Source organism: Triticum urartu, chromosome 6A, assembly GCF_056163025.1.
Source record: "Triticum urartu cultivar PI428250 chromosome 6A, HENAU_Tu73, whole genome shotgun sequence".
In the NCBI taxonomy this organism is placed as follows: domain Eukaryota; kingdom Viridiplantae; phylum Streptophyta; class Magnoliopsida; order Poales; family Poaceae; genus Triticum; species Triticum urartu.
This window is the reverse complement of record NC_141878.1, coordinates 567,598,158-567,612,587: the sequence shown is the minus strand read 5'-3', so window position 1 is coordinate 567,612,587 and position 14,430 is coordinate 567,598,158. Positions and strand designations below refer to the sequence as shown.

Sequence of the window (14,430 nt, the reverse complement as noted above, 5' to 3'; positions counted from 1 at the left end):
TAGGTGAACTGAGTTCGCGTGTACCACAGCCGTCCGTCGCCGTGGCACGCGTCGCGCACCGTCTCATTGGACAGCAAGCACGCGCCAGGAGCAGCTTGTTGTCGGCGCCGGACGCGCAGAAGACGCGCCCCGTCGAACCGGCTTCGAGGACCAGTGCAGCACGAATGTGGGGGTCTCGCCAACGCACGCGCTGGCCGCTGGGGCAAGAGAGTGGCCGGCGCTCATGGAAACCGACGACGCGACGTTCCGGCGTTTCAGAGCTACTGCGCCGTTGTGGGCCGGCTCACGACGCGCCGCGCGCGTGGCCTGGGGACTCCGGGCTGGCATGGCGGAGCCGAGACGTGCAGTAGCAAAGTCGCCCCTGACGACCCGAGCGGCCGACGGGCGCGAGTCCCGGCTCAGCCTGGGCCACAACTCAGGCTCCTGAAGCAGCTGGGCCACGGCGGCATCGGCAGCGTGTACCTCGTCGAGCTACGGGGCACCGCGCGGAGTCGGACCTCGCAGAGACTGTTGGAATAGTTGTATTGAGATAGGCCTAGTGTTTAAACTTGTAATCCTCTTCTATCTCTACTTCTGTCTATCTCCTCATATACCGACCTTCTTCTGTATCAATCTCCTGATCGTCAGACTTGTAAGCCACGGCATTCTCAATATAAATACAATTGCGGCCCGAGAAAAAGGTTTAACACTTCCACAATATTTACATGGTAATCAGAGCATCTTCTTCCTAGATCGAGAAGAGATCGCATCTAGCGTTCCCCAAAACTTCGCCAAACCTCGCTATGACTTCGGCCTCCACCCAATCCAGCACCTTGAGTGCGCTCACCACCTCCCTCGCCTCCACATCCACCTTCGCCCCTTCATCCAGTAGTTCTCAGGCCATGTCCCTTGGAGCACCACCGCAGGAGAAGCTTACGAGGAACAATTTCCTCATGTGGAAAGCCATCGTGCTGCCACAAATCAAGGGCGCCCAGATGGCGCACCACCTCGATCCAACGAGCCAGGCGCCGCCGGAAACTCTCACCATCACCAAAGATGGGAAGGAGGAACAGATTGCAAACTTCGCCAGGCATCTCTGGTACGCACAATAGCAGCATGTTCAAAGTTTCTTGATGGGTTCCTTGTCTCGCGAGATTCTTGCACAGGTCGTTACCTTGGAGACTCCAGCGGAGGTGTGGGCGGCGATCCAAGCTACGTTTGCTGCCCAAACCCAAGCTCAAGCCATCAACACTCGGATAGAGCTCACAAATCTGAAAAACGGTAACCTAACCATGACTGAATATCTTGCCAAGATTAAGATGCTGTCAGATGAGATTGCATGCACGGGAGCGGCACTAGGCAATGCTGAGATCGTCTCCCACGTTCTGGCCGGCCTCGACCTCGACTACAACCCGGTCGTGTCGGCCCTCGCAGCGCGGGTTGAGCCCGTGACTGTGCAAGAACTCTTCACCCAACTGCTGAGTTTTGATGCGCGTCTCAACCTGCTCCATGGGACGAACATCTGCCAATCTTCTGCCAACGCTGCCTCACGAGGACGTGGAGCAGGACGTGGGCACGATCACCAAGGGCGCGGCCGCAGCAGCGGAGGAGGCGGTCGCGGACGCGACAACAGCCAGAACACGTGCTCTGGTGGGGGCGGCTTCACCACCAACAACAACGCCCCCATGCGCTCTGGAGGAGGTGGCTACTCCAACAACAACAACACCTCCTCTGGATCTTCCTCCTCCAACCGTCCTAGATGCCAGCTATGCAAGAAGGCAGGCCATGAAGTCATGGATTGCTGGCATCGTTACGACGAGGACTTTGTCCCTGATGCACGTCTCGTTGCGGCTGCAATGAGGGAGCAAGGTGGTGGAGATGGCTCTGTTTGGTACGCTGACTCGGGAGCTACTGACCATGTCACCAACAAGCTAGAGAAGCTCTCCATAAGGGAAAGATACTTCGGCAACTCCCAGATCCACACCGCTAGCGGAGGAGGTATGGACATACGTCATATTGGTCAAGCATCTATTAATTCCCCTACTCTTAAACGTGATCTAGTTCTTAAAGATGTCCTTCATGTTCCACAAGCCGATAAAAACCTTGCATCTATGTCTCGTTTGACCGCCGATAACAATGTCTTCTTTGAAACTCATCCTACATATTTTTTTATTAAGGATCGGGCAACGAGGGAGCTCCTCTATCACGGTAGATGCATTGGAGGCTTGTACCCCATCACATCCGGAGCATTTAGTCGAAAGCGTCATCGTCAAGTCTACTCCGTCGTCAAGCCCTCATTGGCAAGATGGCATCAAAGATTAGGACATCCTTCTTCGATCATAGTCAAGCAAGTAGTGAATAAAGGCAATCTTCCATTGTCATCTAGTCAACATGTTGAGTCCGTTTGTGATGCTTGTCAATGTGCCAAAAGTCACCAACTCCCTTATCCTAGGTCAAACAATGTGTCTCATGCTCCTTTGGAACTTATTTTTAGTGATGTATGGGGTCATGTAAGAGATTCTTTTGGAAGAAAAAAATATTATGTTAGTTTTATTGATGATTTTAGCAAATTTACTTGGATATATTTGCTTAAGTTCAAATCTGAAGTTTTCTCCGTATTCCAAGAATTTCAGAAGCTTTTTGAACGTCAATTTGATAGAAAAATCATCACAGTCCAGAGTGACTGCGGAGGAGAGTATGAAAAGCTCAACTCTTTCTTTCGTGATATTGGCATTGCTCATCATGTATCTTGTCCTCATGCTCATCAACAGAACGGCTCTGCTGAGTGTAAACACCGTCATATTGTCGAAGTTGGTTTATCCCTCCTTGCTCATGCATCAATGCCATTAAAATATTGGGATGAAGTCTTTATCGCAGCCACTTATCTCATTAATCGTCTTCCTAGCAAAGTTATTGGTAACATCACTTCTTTGAAAAAATTGTTCCAACAAAAGCCAGACTATAATTCTCTCAAAATCTTTGGGTGTGCTTGCTATCCCAATCTTCGTCCTTACAATCGCCATAAACTTGAGTTTCGTTCCACTCAATGTGTTTTTCTTGGCTATAGTAATCTCCATAAAGGATACAAGTGTCTTGAAATTTCTACCGGACGAATATATATTTCTCGTGATGTTGTATTTGATGAAACAATCTTTCCTTTTGCCACACTTCATCCCAATGCCGGAGCTTTACTTCATGCAGAAATTGCACTTCTTCCTGACTATATGTCTAGTCCAGATCACGGAGGAGAGTTAAATAGTGCTGATCATATGACTAGTCCCAAAGAAGATTTTAATTCTAATGCTAAGTGTGCAGATTCAGATTGTCATTTTATGCAAGCAAATGAAGACAAACTGGGCGCTGGATCCCAGGCGGATCTGGCTGGCAGCAATGGCGTGGGATCCAGAGGAGACGCGCGATCCCAGACGGATCTCAGCAGCGCGCTGCATGCGTCGGACGCAATGGCCGATAGCCCCAGCAACACGGGCCCCGCCAGCCCACCCAGCGTGGGCCACCGCAAATCACCTAGCGCCACCCGTGCGTGGAACGGGCCAGCAGCCGACCAGGCGACAGGGGTGGGGTCTGGCGCAGGAGGCGCGTCCGACCCAACCGAGCGGCTGGCCGCTGTGGATGCCACGCGGCGCTCTCCTACTAGCGCACCGATCGCTAGGAGGATTTCTGACTCCTCGATTGCCTCGGATCAAGAGCAGGATCAGGAGCTGCACAATGCACGGGATCCGGTGGGATCTTCTGAGGTAGAAAACTCTACTCAAACTTGTGTACCAGTTTCTGCATTGGAATTTCCACGTCGCCACACAAGATCAAAATCTGGTATTGTTAAAGAAAAAGAATACAAAGATGGAACTATCAGGTATGATAAGATTAAACGTGCCTTTCTTACTAGTATGGGTGAGCCAACTCATCTACATGATGCACTTGCTAGTAAAGATTGGAAAGAAGCTATGGATAATGAATATGAGGCACTCATGAAAAATAAAACTTGGCATTTGGTACCACCAGGAAAAGGCAAAAATGTCATTGATTGCAAGTGGGTGTATAAGATTAAAAGAAAGTCTGATGGAAGTATAGACAGATACAAGGCTAGATTAGTTGCAAAAGGGTTTAAACAAAGGTTTGGTATTGATTATGAAGATACCTTTAGCCCTGTTGTTAAAGCAGCTACTATTCGACTTGTATTGTCCATTGCTGTTTCCAGAGGCTGGAGTTTAAGGCAGCTAGATGTTCAGAACGCGTTTCTTCATGGTTTTCTAGAAGAAGAGGTTTTTATGCGGCAACCACCGGGTTATGAAAACAGGAGCACACCTCACTATATTTGCAAATTGGATAAAGCTTTGTATGGGTTGAAACAGGCCCCAAGAGTCTGGTACTCAAGGTTGAGCACTCAATTACAACAACTTGGGTTTATACCATCTAAAGCTGATACTTCGTTATTCTTCTACAACAAAGGCAATATTATTATCTTTGTCTTAGTATATGTTGTTGATATATTTGTTGCTAGCTCAAGTCCAAGTGCTACTGCTTGTCTGCTTAAGGATTTAAAGATGGAATTTGCTCTTAAGGATCTGGGTGATCTTCATTATTTTCTTGGTATAGAGGTCAAACAGATGAAAGATGGCATACTTCTGTCTCAGGAAAAATATACCAAAGATATTCTCAGGAGAGTAGGATTGGAAAACTGCAAGCCGGTAAGCACACCAATCTGAACTTCGGAAAAACTTACTATTGATAGTGGAGAAACTCTTGGGCCTGAGAATGCAACAAACTATAGAAGTGTTGTAGGTGCATTACAATACTTGACTCTTACACGTCCTGATATTTCCTATTCTGTTAACAAAGTATGTCAGTATCTGCATGCACCAACTACTGTTCACTGGACTGCAGTTAAAAGAATTGTGAGGTATCTCAGTTTTCCAGGAGATCTTGGACTAAAAATTGTCAAGTCTCCCTCCTTGCTTGTATCTGCTTATTCTGACGCAGATTGGGCAGGATTTCCTGATGATAGAAGATCTACAGGTGGATTTGCTGTCTTTCTGGGATCAAATCTTGTATCAAGGAGTGCAAGAAAACAGGCTACAGTCTCAAGGTCAAGCACTGAGGCTGAGTATAAGGCTCTAGCAAATGCTACTGCTGAAGTGATGTGGATTCAGACATTACTGTATGAGCTTGGAGTTAAAGCTCCACAAGCTGCAAGATTGTGGTGTGATAATATTGGAGCAACTTATCTTTCACCTAATCCTGTTTTCCATGCACGTACAAAGCATATTGAGGTTGATTTCCATTTTGTCAGAGAAAGAGTAGCTCGAAAGCTACTGGACATAAGATTCATTCCTACTGGTGACCAACTAGCTGATGGCTTTACAAAACCTCTTACCATGAGAAGGCTCAATGAATTCAAGTACAATCTCAACCTTGGTGTTCCTTAGGTTCAGATTGAGGGGGAGTGTTGGAATAGTTGTATTGAGATAGGACTAGTGTTTAAACTTGTAATCCTCTTCTATCTCTACTTCTGTCTATCTCCTCATGTACCGACCTTCTCCTATAACTTCACGATCAATCTCCTGATCGTCAGACTTGTAAGCCACGACATCCCCAATATAAATACAATTACGGCCCGAGAAAAGGGTTTAACGCTTCCACAATATTTACAAAGACGCGGACCCATCCGGGATGCATGATACTAGTAACCGACTGGAAATGAACGCTCCTCAAGGCCGTCCAGGCGACGCCAATAGAAAAACCATGTGGGTTCATTAGTATCTAGACATCTACTCCGTAGTAGTGCTGTAGTGCTTCAATGTTTCAAACTGTATTCAAATTCAAGAGATGTGCATTGGATTCATTTTTTTGTCAACAAAATGAATAAAAGCGGGAGAGTTTGCATGTTACTTCCTTTGACACATTCTTCTGCTTTGAAACTTTTTTTTTGCGAATTTGCTGCTTTGAAATGTCACGCTTACTGCACTTGGATCTAGATGCCGATTTTTAGAAACTAAAGGCTTACGTGACACCTCCAAAATAGTTTGGGGACATTTCGTGCATTTCAATCCTGCTAGCAATAAGGCCAACCATCTGCAGCAACGAGCTAGGGTTTCAACATCTAAAGCTTGTGAGGTTATAATATGTATGGTGTGAATGCTAAGGGCGACATTTATGTAGCCGAATTACTGTGCATACAATGGTTGGCGCCGGAAAATCGTATAACACTCATGATCGACAGTTGTGGCCCACTGAATGAATGGGACACATGGCAACAATTTCATGTCGTATGGAAATCGGTCCGAAAATATCGTACATGTAGCAGTGATCCAAAAATGCTGATTCAACTAACTATAGTAGACCAAAAAGAGCGCTGCTATGCCAACGATAAAAATGCGGCCGATTCACGGCTGACGTGCTACGACCACCATCAGATGCAATTAGTGAGCACTTGTACTCTGCTGGATTGCAGCGTCGTCTGCATATCGGCCGGGAAGTGTCATGTGCCTGGCAGTTTCAGACCAAAAATCGGTAGTCACTGTTAGGCTCGCCATCTTATCATCTGGCACCGTAAATCATGGGTGGATGCAGAGTAATTCGGCTATCCTGCAAGTTGGGCTAAAAGCAAGCAGTACATGGTTGACATGTGAGTCAAGCCATCTCTCTTCTCTGTGTAAGTTTCAGAGCTCGCGCTCATTGCTGCACTGTTGCTCTTCCGGCTCTATCGAGCGATGGTGACGCCTGCTTTCTCTAGCCATCCATCCCAGCCAAGCTTGGGGAATTGTTGCTTCCTCAAAATGCCAGGAGATGGTGGCGAGTTGGATAGCCCTGATAGACGGGCGCGTCAGATGGAAATGAAAGTTCTGATCCAGCAATTCATCGGTAGTTCCCGGTGCCTCCTATGCCCATACCTATCAATTCCATGTCCCTATGTGTGTAGAGACACAAATAACTTATGTACAAAATTGGAATTGTGTAATTCCAAGTAAGATAAGTAATATGGTAAAAAAGATATTCATCTTTAGCTTAAAGAAGCACCCCTCCTTATAAAAGAACTTGGATGGTGATGGTAGGGAGTGACATGAAGCCATTGGTCCTCCGATAGGTCAATAGCTGTCCTAGTACTTCTCACCTTAAACTTCTACTCCTGTAGGTAGATAGCTGAAAGGAATTGGGGTAAGAAAACCCATGAGCTTGGTCCTTGGTAGGTTAGCGGGTGCGAGAGCTTTAACAGTACTTTAAACAAACAATGTATTTCCTTACTAGGAAGAATTGTGGCATATATTGCCATTCGAAACTCTGTACTGAGATCAAGATTTTAAGGTGAAACACCTATCATATGCAGTTCATTATTGCAAAGAGAAAAGGCAAGCCAAGTACAACCAATGTTGCCTGGTTTCACTAAACTCCATGGATGATATTGAAGATGAGTAACTACAGTACTCGGAGAAAACAAGTCTTGAAAAAAAAAATATCACACATAATTACAAGATTACTCATCCCTATAAAGCTATAAGAACCACCTTATCCTGTTCTTACAGAAGTATGAAGCATTCCAAGCTTCTCAGGATTGTCTACATATATACAACAATGATCCTCCACAATAAAAGCATATAATCATCCTCGGTTAAGAAACAATTACTTCACAAAGCAAAGCCAAAAATTAACCTTGCCTGCTAAGTAATGAAGTGTTGTTTTGTCATGTGATGATCTCGGTCTAATCTTCAGTTCTATTTTTCCACGTAAGCTGAAATGCTATATACCATGTGACTGGGTCACAGGTTGTTACATTTCATAGTTACACATTGCCTGTTATATCTACCTTGCTAGCACGTATGATCAAGTGGTCCATTTCTTCATCTATAACCATGTCATCTCTTGCCATCATCTCGGAAACGTGTGTTGGCAGCATGATATCTGCTTTAAATATATGGTCGAAGAACGGACTTGTACAGGGGCAAACTTATTAGGTTAAACTTTTGAAGAAGCTTAATGTATCTGCTTGCATCGCCCGCACTTCCTTGCTCCTCGAAGAACATTGTGATGGCCTCAGCTAGTTTAACTGGAGGTCTCCAATGGCAACTCTTCATTAAGATAAAGCTTTCTTCATGGCATTGACAGCTTTGTCCATCTACCTACTCTGAACAAATCCCTCCATCAATATCTCTCACATCTTGTAGTTTGGGCATGCGCCTTTCTGTAGCATGTGGAGATGAAGCTTCTCAGCCTTTTCAATCCATCTATTCCTCACATAAGCACCTAGAAGAACATTTGAAACCCGCACATCATGCTTCCTGCACTCCGCTTCCCAGCTTCCAAAAATCCAACCATAGGGTTCTCAATAGAGTTTCCAACCGTGCTAGAATGCTTTCATCCTTATGACAACCATCTCCAACTTATCCTCTTCCTGCAACCCGCACATCTGGCCTACTGTACTTTTTTTTCAACCAAGCATCCCCTTTTCCATTAATCACTTAATAGAAAGATAACCGAGTTTTCATCCTTATTACAACCATCTCCAACACTACTAATCGACATACTAAAGATGGAAACTAGGAAAGAGAGAGCGAGTTGGAGCACTACCAGGAAACCCGCTATAAATGCTCGACCTCGGAACATCTATCACGGGACAAAAATCTGATAGCACCACAATCACCAAATAACACCATAACACTTTCACAAGAAAATGCACAAAAGAACAAAGTCAACAGAACCAAAAAATCACAATCAGATAGAACGCTCTGCTTCTCAGGGACATCAAAGCAGCAAAGAGGCGACTTCCAGGAATACCCCGCGCACCATGATATCAACATCCTGCTTTCAGCAATAGAGCAGGATCCACACGCGGCGGTTTCAACTGATGCGCCAGTGATGTAGCTTCTTTCAACACGCATGTACTACTGTACTAGCCGAACAGAGGCACGATGGATTTGCCTAGCTTCAGTGCATCCTATGTCGGTCTTGTTGCCATCAAATTGAGGCGTCTTGTGTGTGCTCGTCACGCGGCGGATCAATCCGGCTAGCTTTGTTCTCTTCGTACGTGCAAGTCTCCTGAGATCAATAAACTTGCTTAGGTAGCCTGCTTCGTACGTGCTATAAGGAACAACCGAGCTGACAAGCTCTTGTTAAGCAACTTCAAAATTGAAATTAAATTATGATATTATAGGCCATTTGATTAAGAAAACGGAAAAAATCTACTCAACTGAACAAAACGTCAAAAATTTGGAGGAAAAGCTAGAACTTAGTGTGATTTCAAATACGCCAGGGCCGACCAAAAACACTGACGACTAAGGTTTAACTTAGTATTCCCACAAAAAAAAAGGTTTAACCCAGTACATAGAGAATGACCAACAAGTTTCTACAATGTTCGCTTTATAGCCTTACAGGTCCATGGTAAAAGAGAAAAGGTAGGGAGCAGGTAATGAAACAGAGTAGCGGAGTTTCAGAAAGTTAGTAAGTTAATAGTAACACACAAGAGCTTGACGTCCGTTCGATTGAGGACCACGGTCAATAGTCATTCTCGAATGCCTAAAGCGGTATGTGATGTAGTCAGCGTCGGATCAAAGGCAGATGACGAATGGAGGGTGCAGAGAGCTTGCTGCCAAAACGGTACATGATTTGAATTAACTGAAGATGACGAATTCTTCAGACTAGAGGGTGCAGAGATCTTGCCGCCGAAATGGAGGGTGCAGAGAGCTTGCCGCCACAACAACGATCAACCATGTACTTGTGTCAAGGGTGTCAAGATAGTGGTCATAGTTCTTCCGCGAGATTTCTTTGATAAGAGTTGTGATCCTGTAGTCCATCGGTAGTTCCCGGTGCATCCTATGGCCATACCTATCAATTTCATATCCCTATGTGTGTATAGACACAAATTGCTAATGCACAAGATTGGAATTGTGTAATTCCAAGGCAGAGATGTAAAATGGTAAATAAGATATCATCTTTCGCTTAGAGAAGCATTGCTCCTTATAAAAGAACTTGGGTGGTGATGGTAGGGAGTGACATGAAGGCATTGGTCCTTCGGTCAGTCAATAGCTGGCCTAGTACTTCTCATCTTAAACTTCTACTCATGTAGGTAGATAGCTGAAAAGAATTGGGGCTAAGAAACCCATGAGCTTGGTCCTTGGTAGGTTAGCGGGTGCCAGAGCTTTAACAATTCTTTAAACAAACAATGAATTTCCTTACTAGGAAGAACGGTAGTATCTATTGACATTCGGAACTCTGTGCCGAAATCAAGATTTAAAGGTGACACACACCCTAGCCAATGCAATTCATTATTACAAAGAAAAAAGGCAAGCCAAGTACAACCAATGTTGCCTAGTTTCACTAAACTCCATGGATGACATTGAAGATGAATAACTACAGTACTCAGAGACAGCAAGTCCTGAAAAAAAATGTATCGCATAGAATTACAACACTACTCATCCCTATAAAACTATACGAGCCACCTTATCTCGTTCTTCCGGATCCATCTAGCGACTGTGACGCCTGCTTTCTCTAGCCATCCATCCCAGCCAAGCTTGGAGAACGGTTGCTTTCTCAAGATGGCAGGAGATGGCGGCATGTCGAATGATTCTGACAGACAGGCATGTCGGTAGGAAATGAATGTTGTGATCCATCGGTAGTTCCTGGTGCCTCCTATGCCCATTGCTATTAATTTCCAACCCCTATGTGTGTAGAGACACAAATAACTTATGTACAAAATTGGAACTGTGTAATTCCAAGGCAGAGAAGTAATATGGTTTTTTCAAAAAGGAGAAGTAATATGGTAAAAAGATATTCATCTTTAGCTTAAAGAAGCACCGCTCCTTATAAAAGAACTTGGATGGTGATGGTAGGGAGTGACATGAAGCCATTGGTCCTCCGGTAGGTCAATAGCTGGCCTAGTACTTCTCATCTTAAACTTCTACTCCAGTAAGAAGTGTGGCTAAGAATGCCATGAGCTTGGTCCTTAGTAGGTTAGCGGGTGCGAGAGCTTTAACCATTCTTTATAAACAAATAATGAATTTTCTTAGTAGGAAGAATGGTATTGCCTTTCGGAACTCTGTACCAAGATCAAGAATTTAATGTGACACGCCTAGCCAATGCACTTTATTATTACAAAGAGAAAACACGAACCAAGTACAACCAATGTTGCCTAGTTTGACAAAACTCCAGGGATGATATTGAAGATGAATAACTACAGTATTCAGAGACAACAAATCTTTGAAAAAGGAAAATACACACACAAGTACATCACTAATCATCTCTATAAAGCTATAAGAACCACCTAATCCGGTTCTTACAGAAGTATGAAGGCCTCCAAATTTCTCAGGATCGTCTTTGTACAGGCAACAGAGATCCTACACAATAAAAGCATATAATCGTCATCTCTGTTAAGAAATAAGAATTCACTTTGCTCATGACTAATCATCCCAATAAAGCTATAAGAACCCATTATCCGGTTCTCACAAAAGTATGAAGCCCTCCAAATTTCTCAGGCTCGTCTCAAGTACATACAACGGAGATCCTCCACAATAAAAGCATATAATTGTCATCTCTGTGAGAAATCATCACTTCAGATGACAGACAAGAATTCACTTTGCTTGCCTGCTAAGCAATGAAATGTTGTTTTGTCATGTGTTGTTCTCAGTCTAATCTGCAGTTCTATTTTGCGACATCAGCAAAATGCTATATAGCATGTGTCTGGATCACAGGCTGTTACATTTCATAGTTACACATCGCCTCTGATATCTATCTTGCTAGCACGTATGATCAAGTGGTCCATTTCTTCATCCATAACGATGTCATCTCTTGCTATCATCTCGGAAATGTTTGTTGGCACCACGGTATCAGCTTTAATATATGCTTGAAGCACGGACTTGTACAGGGGCAAGCTTGTCAGGTTAAACTTTTGAAGAAGCTTAATATATCTGCTTGCATCATCCGTGTTTCCTTGCTCCTCGAAGAATGCTGCGATGGCCTCAACCAGTTTGAGTGGAGGTCTCCAATGGCAGCTCTTCATTAGAGATAAAGCTTTCTTCATGGCATTGACAGCCTTGTCCATCTGCCTACTCTGAACAAATCCCTCCATCAATATCTCCCACGTCTTGTAGTTTGGCCGTGCACCTTTCTCGAGCATGTGCAGATGAAGCTTCTCAGCCTTTTCAATCCACCCGTTCCTCACATAAGCACCTAGAAGAACATTTGAAACCCGCACATCATGCTTCCTGCACACCGCTTCCCAGCTTCCAAATATCCACTCAGCCCGGTCAATGTCGCCAACTTTTATCAAACATAAAATAGCAGTCATGTAGTTAGCAGCGGGGATTCTACCTGGGACACATTTACTAGCCTCCCACAGTCTCATAACCCCATCGCTGTCACCCAGAGCAGCGTAACATGTCATTACAAAAGAATATCCTAAGCGCTGTGTTGTTGATAATGTTGTTTCGGCCGTCCTAAGGCAAGCCAGGGCTTTACTATTCAGTCCATGCTTCTTGAAGATGTTGGCCAATGTACAGTATGTGCTCCAACCAACCTCAATTGTGCCATCATTAACCATCTCCTTGAAGACTGATTGTACAGACGAAACATCAGAGACAGAGCATGCGTTCATCCAAAGGTTATATGAGAGAGCATTCCTGGGAATGTTGTTGCGTTTCATCAGATCGATTACACTGAACACCTTCTCATACTGACATGTTGCAACATAGAGTTTCATCATTTCATTGAACGAGTGAGGATCGACGGGCAGCCCAATACTCTGCAGGCTAGCCATAAAGGACTCTGCTTTCTGAACATTTCTGTCAGCAACATAGCAATGGAGGAGAGGGAATGAGGCAGCTTCCCTTGAAGCAGAGTTTGGTAATTTGTTGTAATATTCCTCAGCTTGAGAAGTACCGTGCACTTTCGCAATCAAGTCCAGTCTAGCTGCATGATCCAATGGTAATAGTTTAATTTCTTTGCGTGAGTCCATCCATGATAAAATCTGCAGGACAACAGAAGTTTTTTTAGGCTGTGCCAGTTGTAATTTTCAACTCTAGCCTACATGGGACTAAAACAATCACGAATTGCCAATCGGCAGAAGTGCCAGATTCCCGTCTCGAGAGTTTCGATCAAACAATATGAAGAGTTTGAATTGACCAGTTCTTCCTCTGCAAGCAGAGATTTTAAAGGGTCTGAAATTTTTACAGAGTTGCGGTTAATCAGTTCTTCCTTCGCAATTAACCTCTCAATACTTGCTGTCAGTCAATAAAAACAGGGGAACGAAGGTGCAATTATTCCTAATAAGATGTAAAGCGACGACCGAGGAATGGCCTAATTGGGTTCATCTCCATGTTATCAGATTTTTCAGTTCAAAAATGGCATATGAGTTAGTGTCACTGTACAAGGCAAATAGCTGGATTTTCAGTCGATGAAGAGCCTGAAGTTTAAAACTAGAGTTCAGAGAGGGGACTACTGGTTGAAGCCGCTGACCTCGAGAGCGTGGCCGTAGCGGCGTGCGCGGCGGAGCTGGGAGACGGCACGCTGGAGGTCCGGCCGCCAGACGCGGCCGCGCTCCTGGGCCCATCCGTCGATGGCCGCGGCCGCCGCGCCCGGCGACCGGAGGCGGAGGAGGCGCCACGAGAGGGGGTCGCCCTCGCGCTCGCCGGCGGTGGCCGGAGTGTCGAAGGAGGAGGAAGAGGAGCAGGAGGAGAGGGAGGCGGGTTTAGGGTTCGAGCGCGAGGAGAGCAGGCGGAGGAGGCGGCGCGCGACAGCGGCGGCCATGGCCATGGGGCCGGCTCGGTACCTGTCGTGGACTGCCTTTGGGTGTGTCCGTAACCTGAATCCATTTAGACGGCGGTTTTACATGAGAAAAGTCAATTCGTCGAGCATGAAACACGTTTGGAAAACGCTTCCTTCCAACGACTGATTTCTCGCTCGCGTAAATCTCCTCGCGCACCGTTCGATCGCGAGAGATCCGACGGACCCGGTGTAGTGCACGACGCAAGCTGACAAGGACGCGTCTATCGGGTCGGGTTGTCTCACCCGCATCCCCTTCCCTCACCCCTACGCACATTGCAACATTTCTCCCTTTTCTGTTCGTTCCTCTCCCCCAAGCTCGCTCCAAATCTCCGATGCGACGGTCGTCGCGGCGTCCAGCTCCCGGAGCGGCGAAGCTGACGCGAGGTCGACGAGGGGAGGCGCGCGAGGAGGTCCGCGAGGAGGCGGCTGAAGACATGGATGTCGACAATCTGCAGGACAGGTACCTCCGATCCTTCTCCAAAATAATCCGGAAATGGCCGCAGTAGAAATTCGTAGTAGAAATCTTGTAGGTTCAACGTCCCAGACGATCTATTTTAGGGAAGGCGGATTGCTGGCTTGCCGGAGTTTTAGGGGCGGGCTCGCCGGTAGACATCTATTTTTTGGGAGAGGCGCAGTGGTCTTTGTTCTGGATCTGGAGCAGGAGTTTTGCCAGAGCCCATACAC

The 14,430-nt window shown here is 45.6% G+C and overlaps 1 protein-coding gene and 1 pseudogene across 2 annotated transcripts; one reads left to right on the top strand and one right to left on the bottom strand.

Moving 5' to 3' along the window:
* Positions 1-1,331: 1,331 nt before the first annotated feature.
* Positions 1,332-1,470, top strand: LOC147966397 (small nucleolar RNA Z247; annotated as a pseudogene).
* A 9,540-nt stretch (positions 1,471-11,010) lies between these two features.
* Positions 11,011-13,917, bottom strand: LOC125515118 (Tetratricopeptide repeat (TPR)-like superfamily protein). 2 transcript variants are annotated; one of them, XM_087528879.1, is made up of 2 exons: positions 13,438-13,763; positions 11,011-12,891 (listed from the first exon to the last, which is right to left on the bottom strand). In XM_087528879.1, exons 1-2 carry the CDS (start codon positions 13,529-13,531, stop codon positions 11,693-11,695), a joined length of 1,293 nt encoding a protein of 430 aa, XP_087385005.1. In that variant the 5' UTR covers positions 13,532-13,763; the 3' UTR covers positions 11,011-11,692. The 2 variants fall into 2 exon arrangements, with proteins under 2 accessions (XP_087385005.1, XP_048536502.2); XM_048680545.2 differs by having other exon boundaries at positions 11,015-12,949; positions 13,438-13,917.
* Between the last annotated feature and the right edge of the window lie 513 nt (positions 13,918-14,430).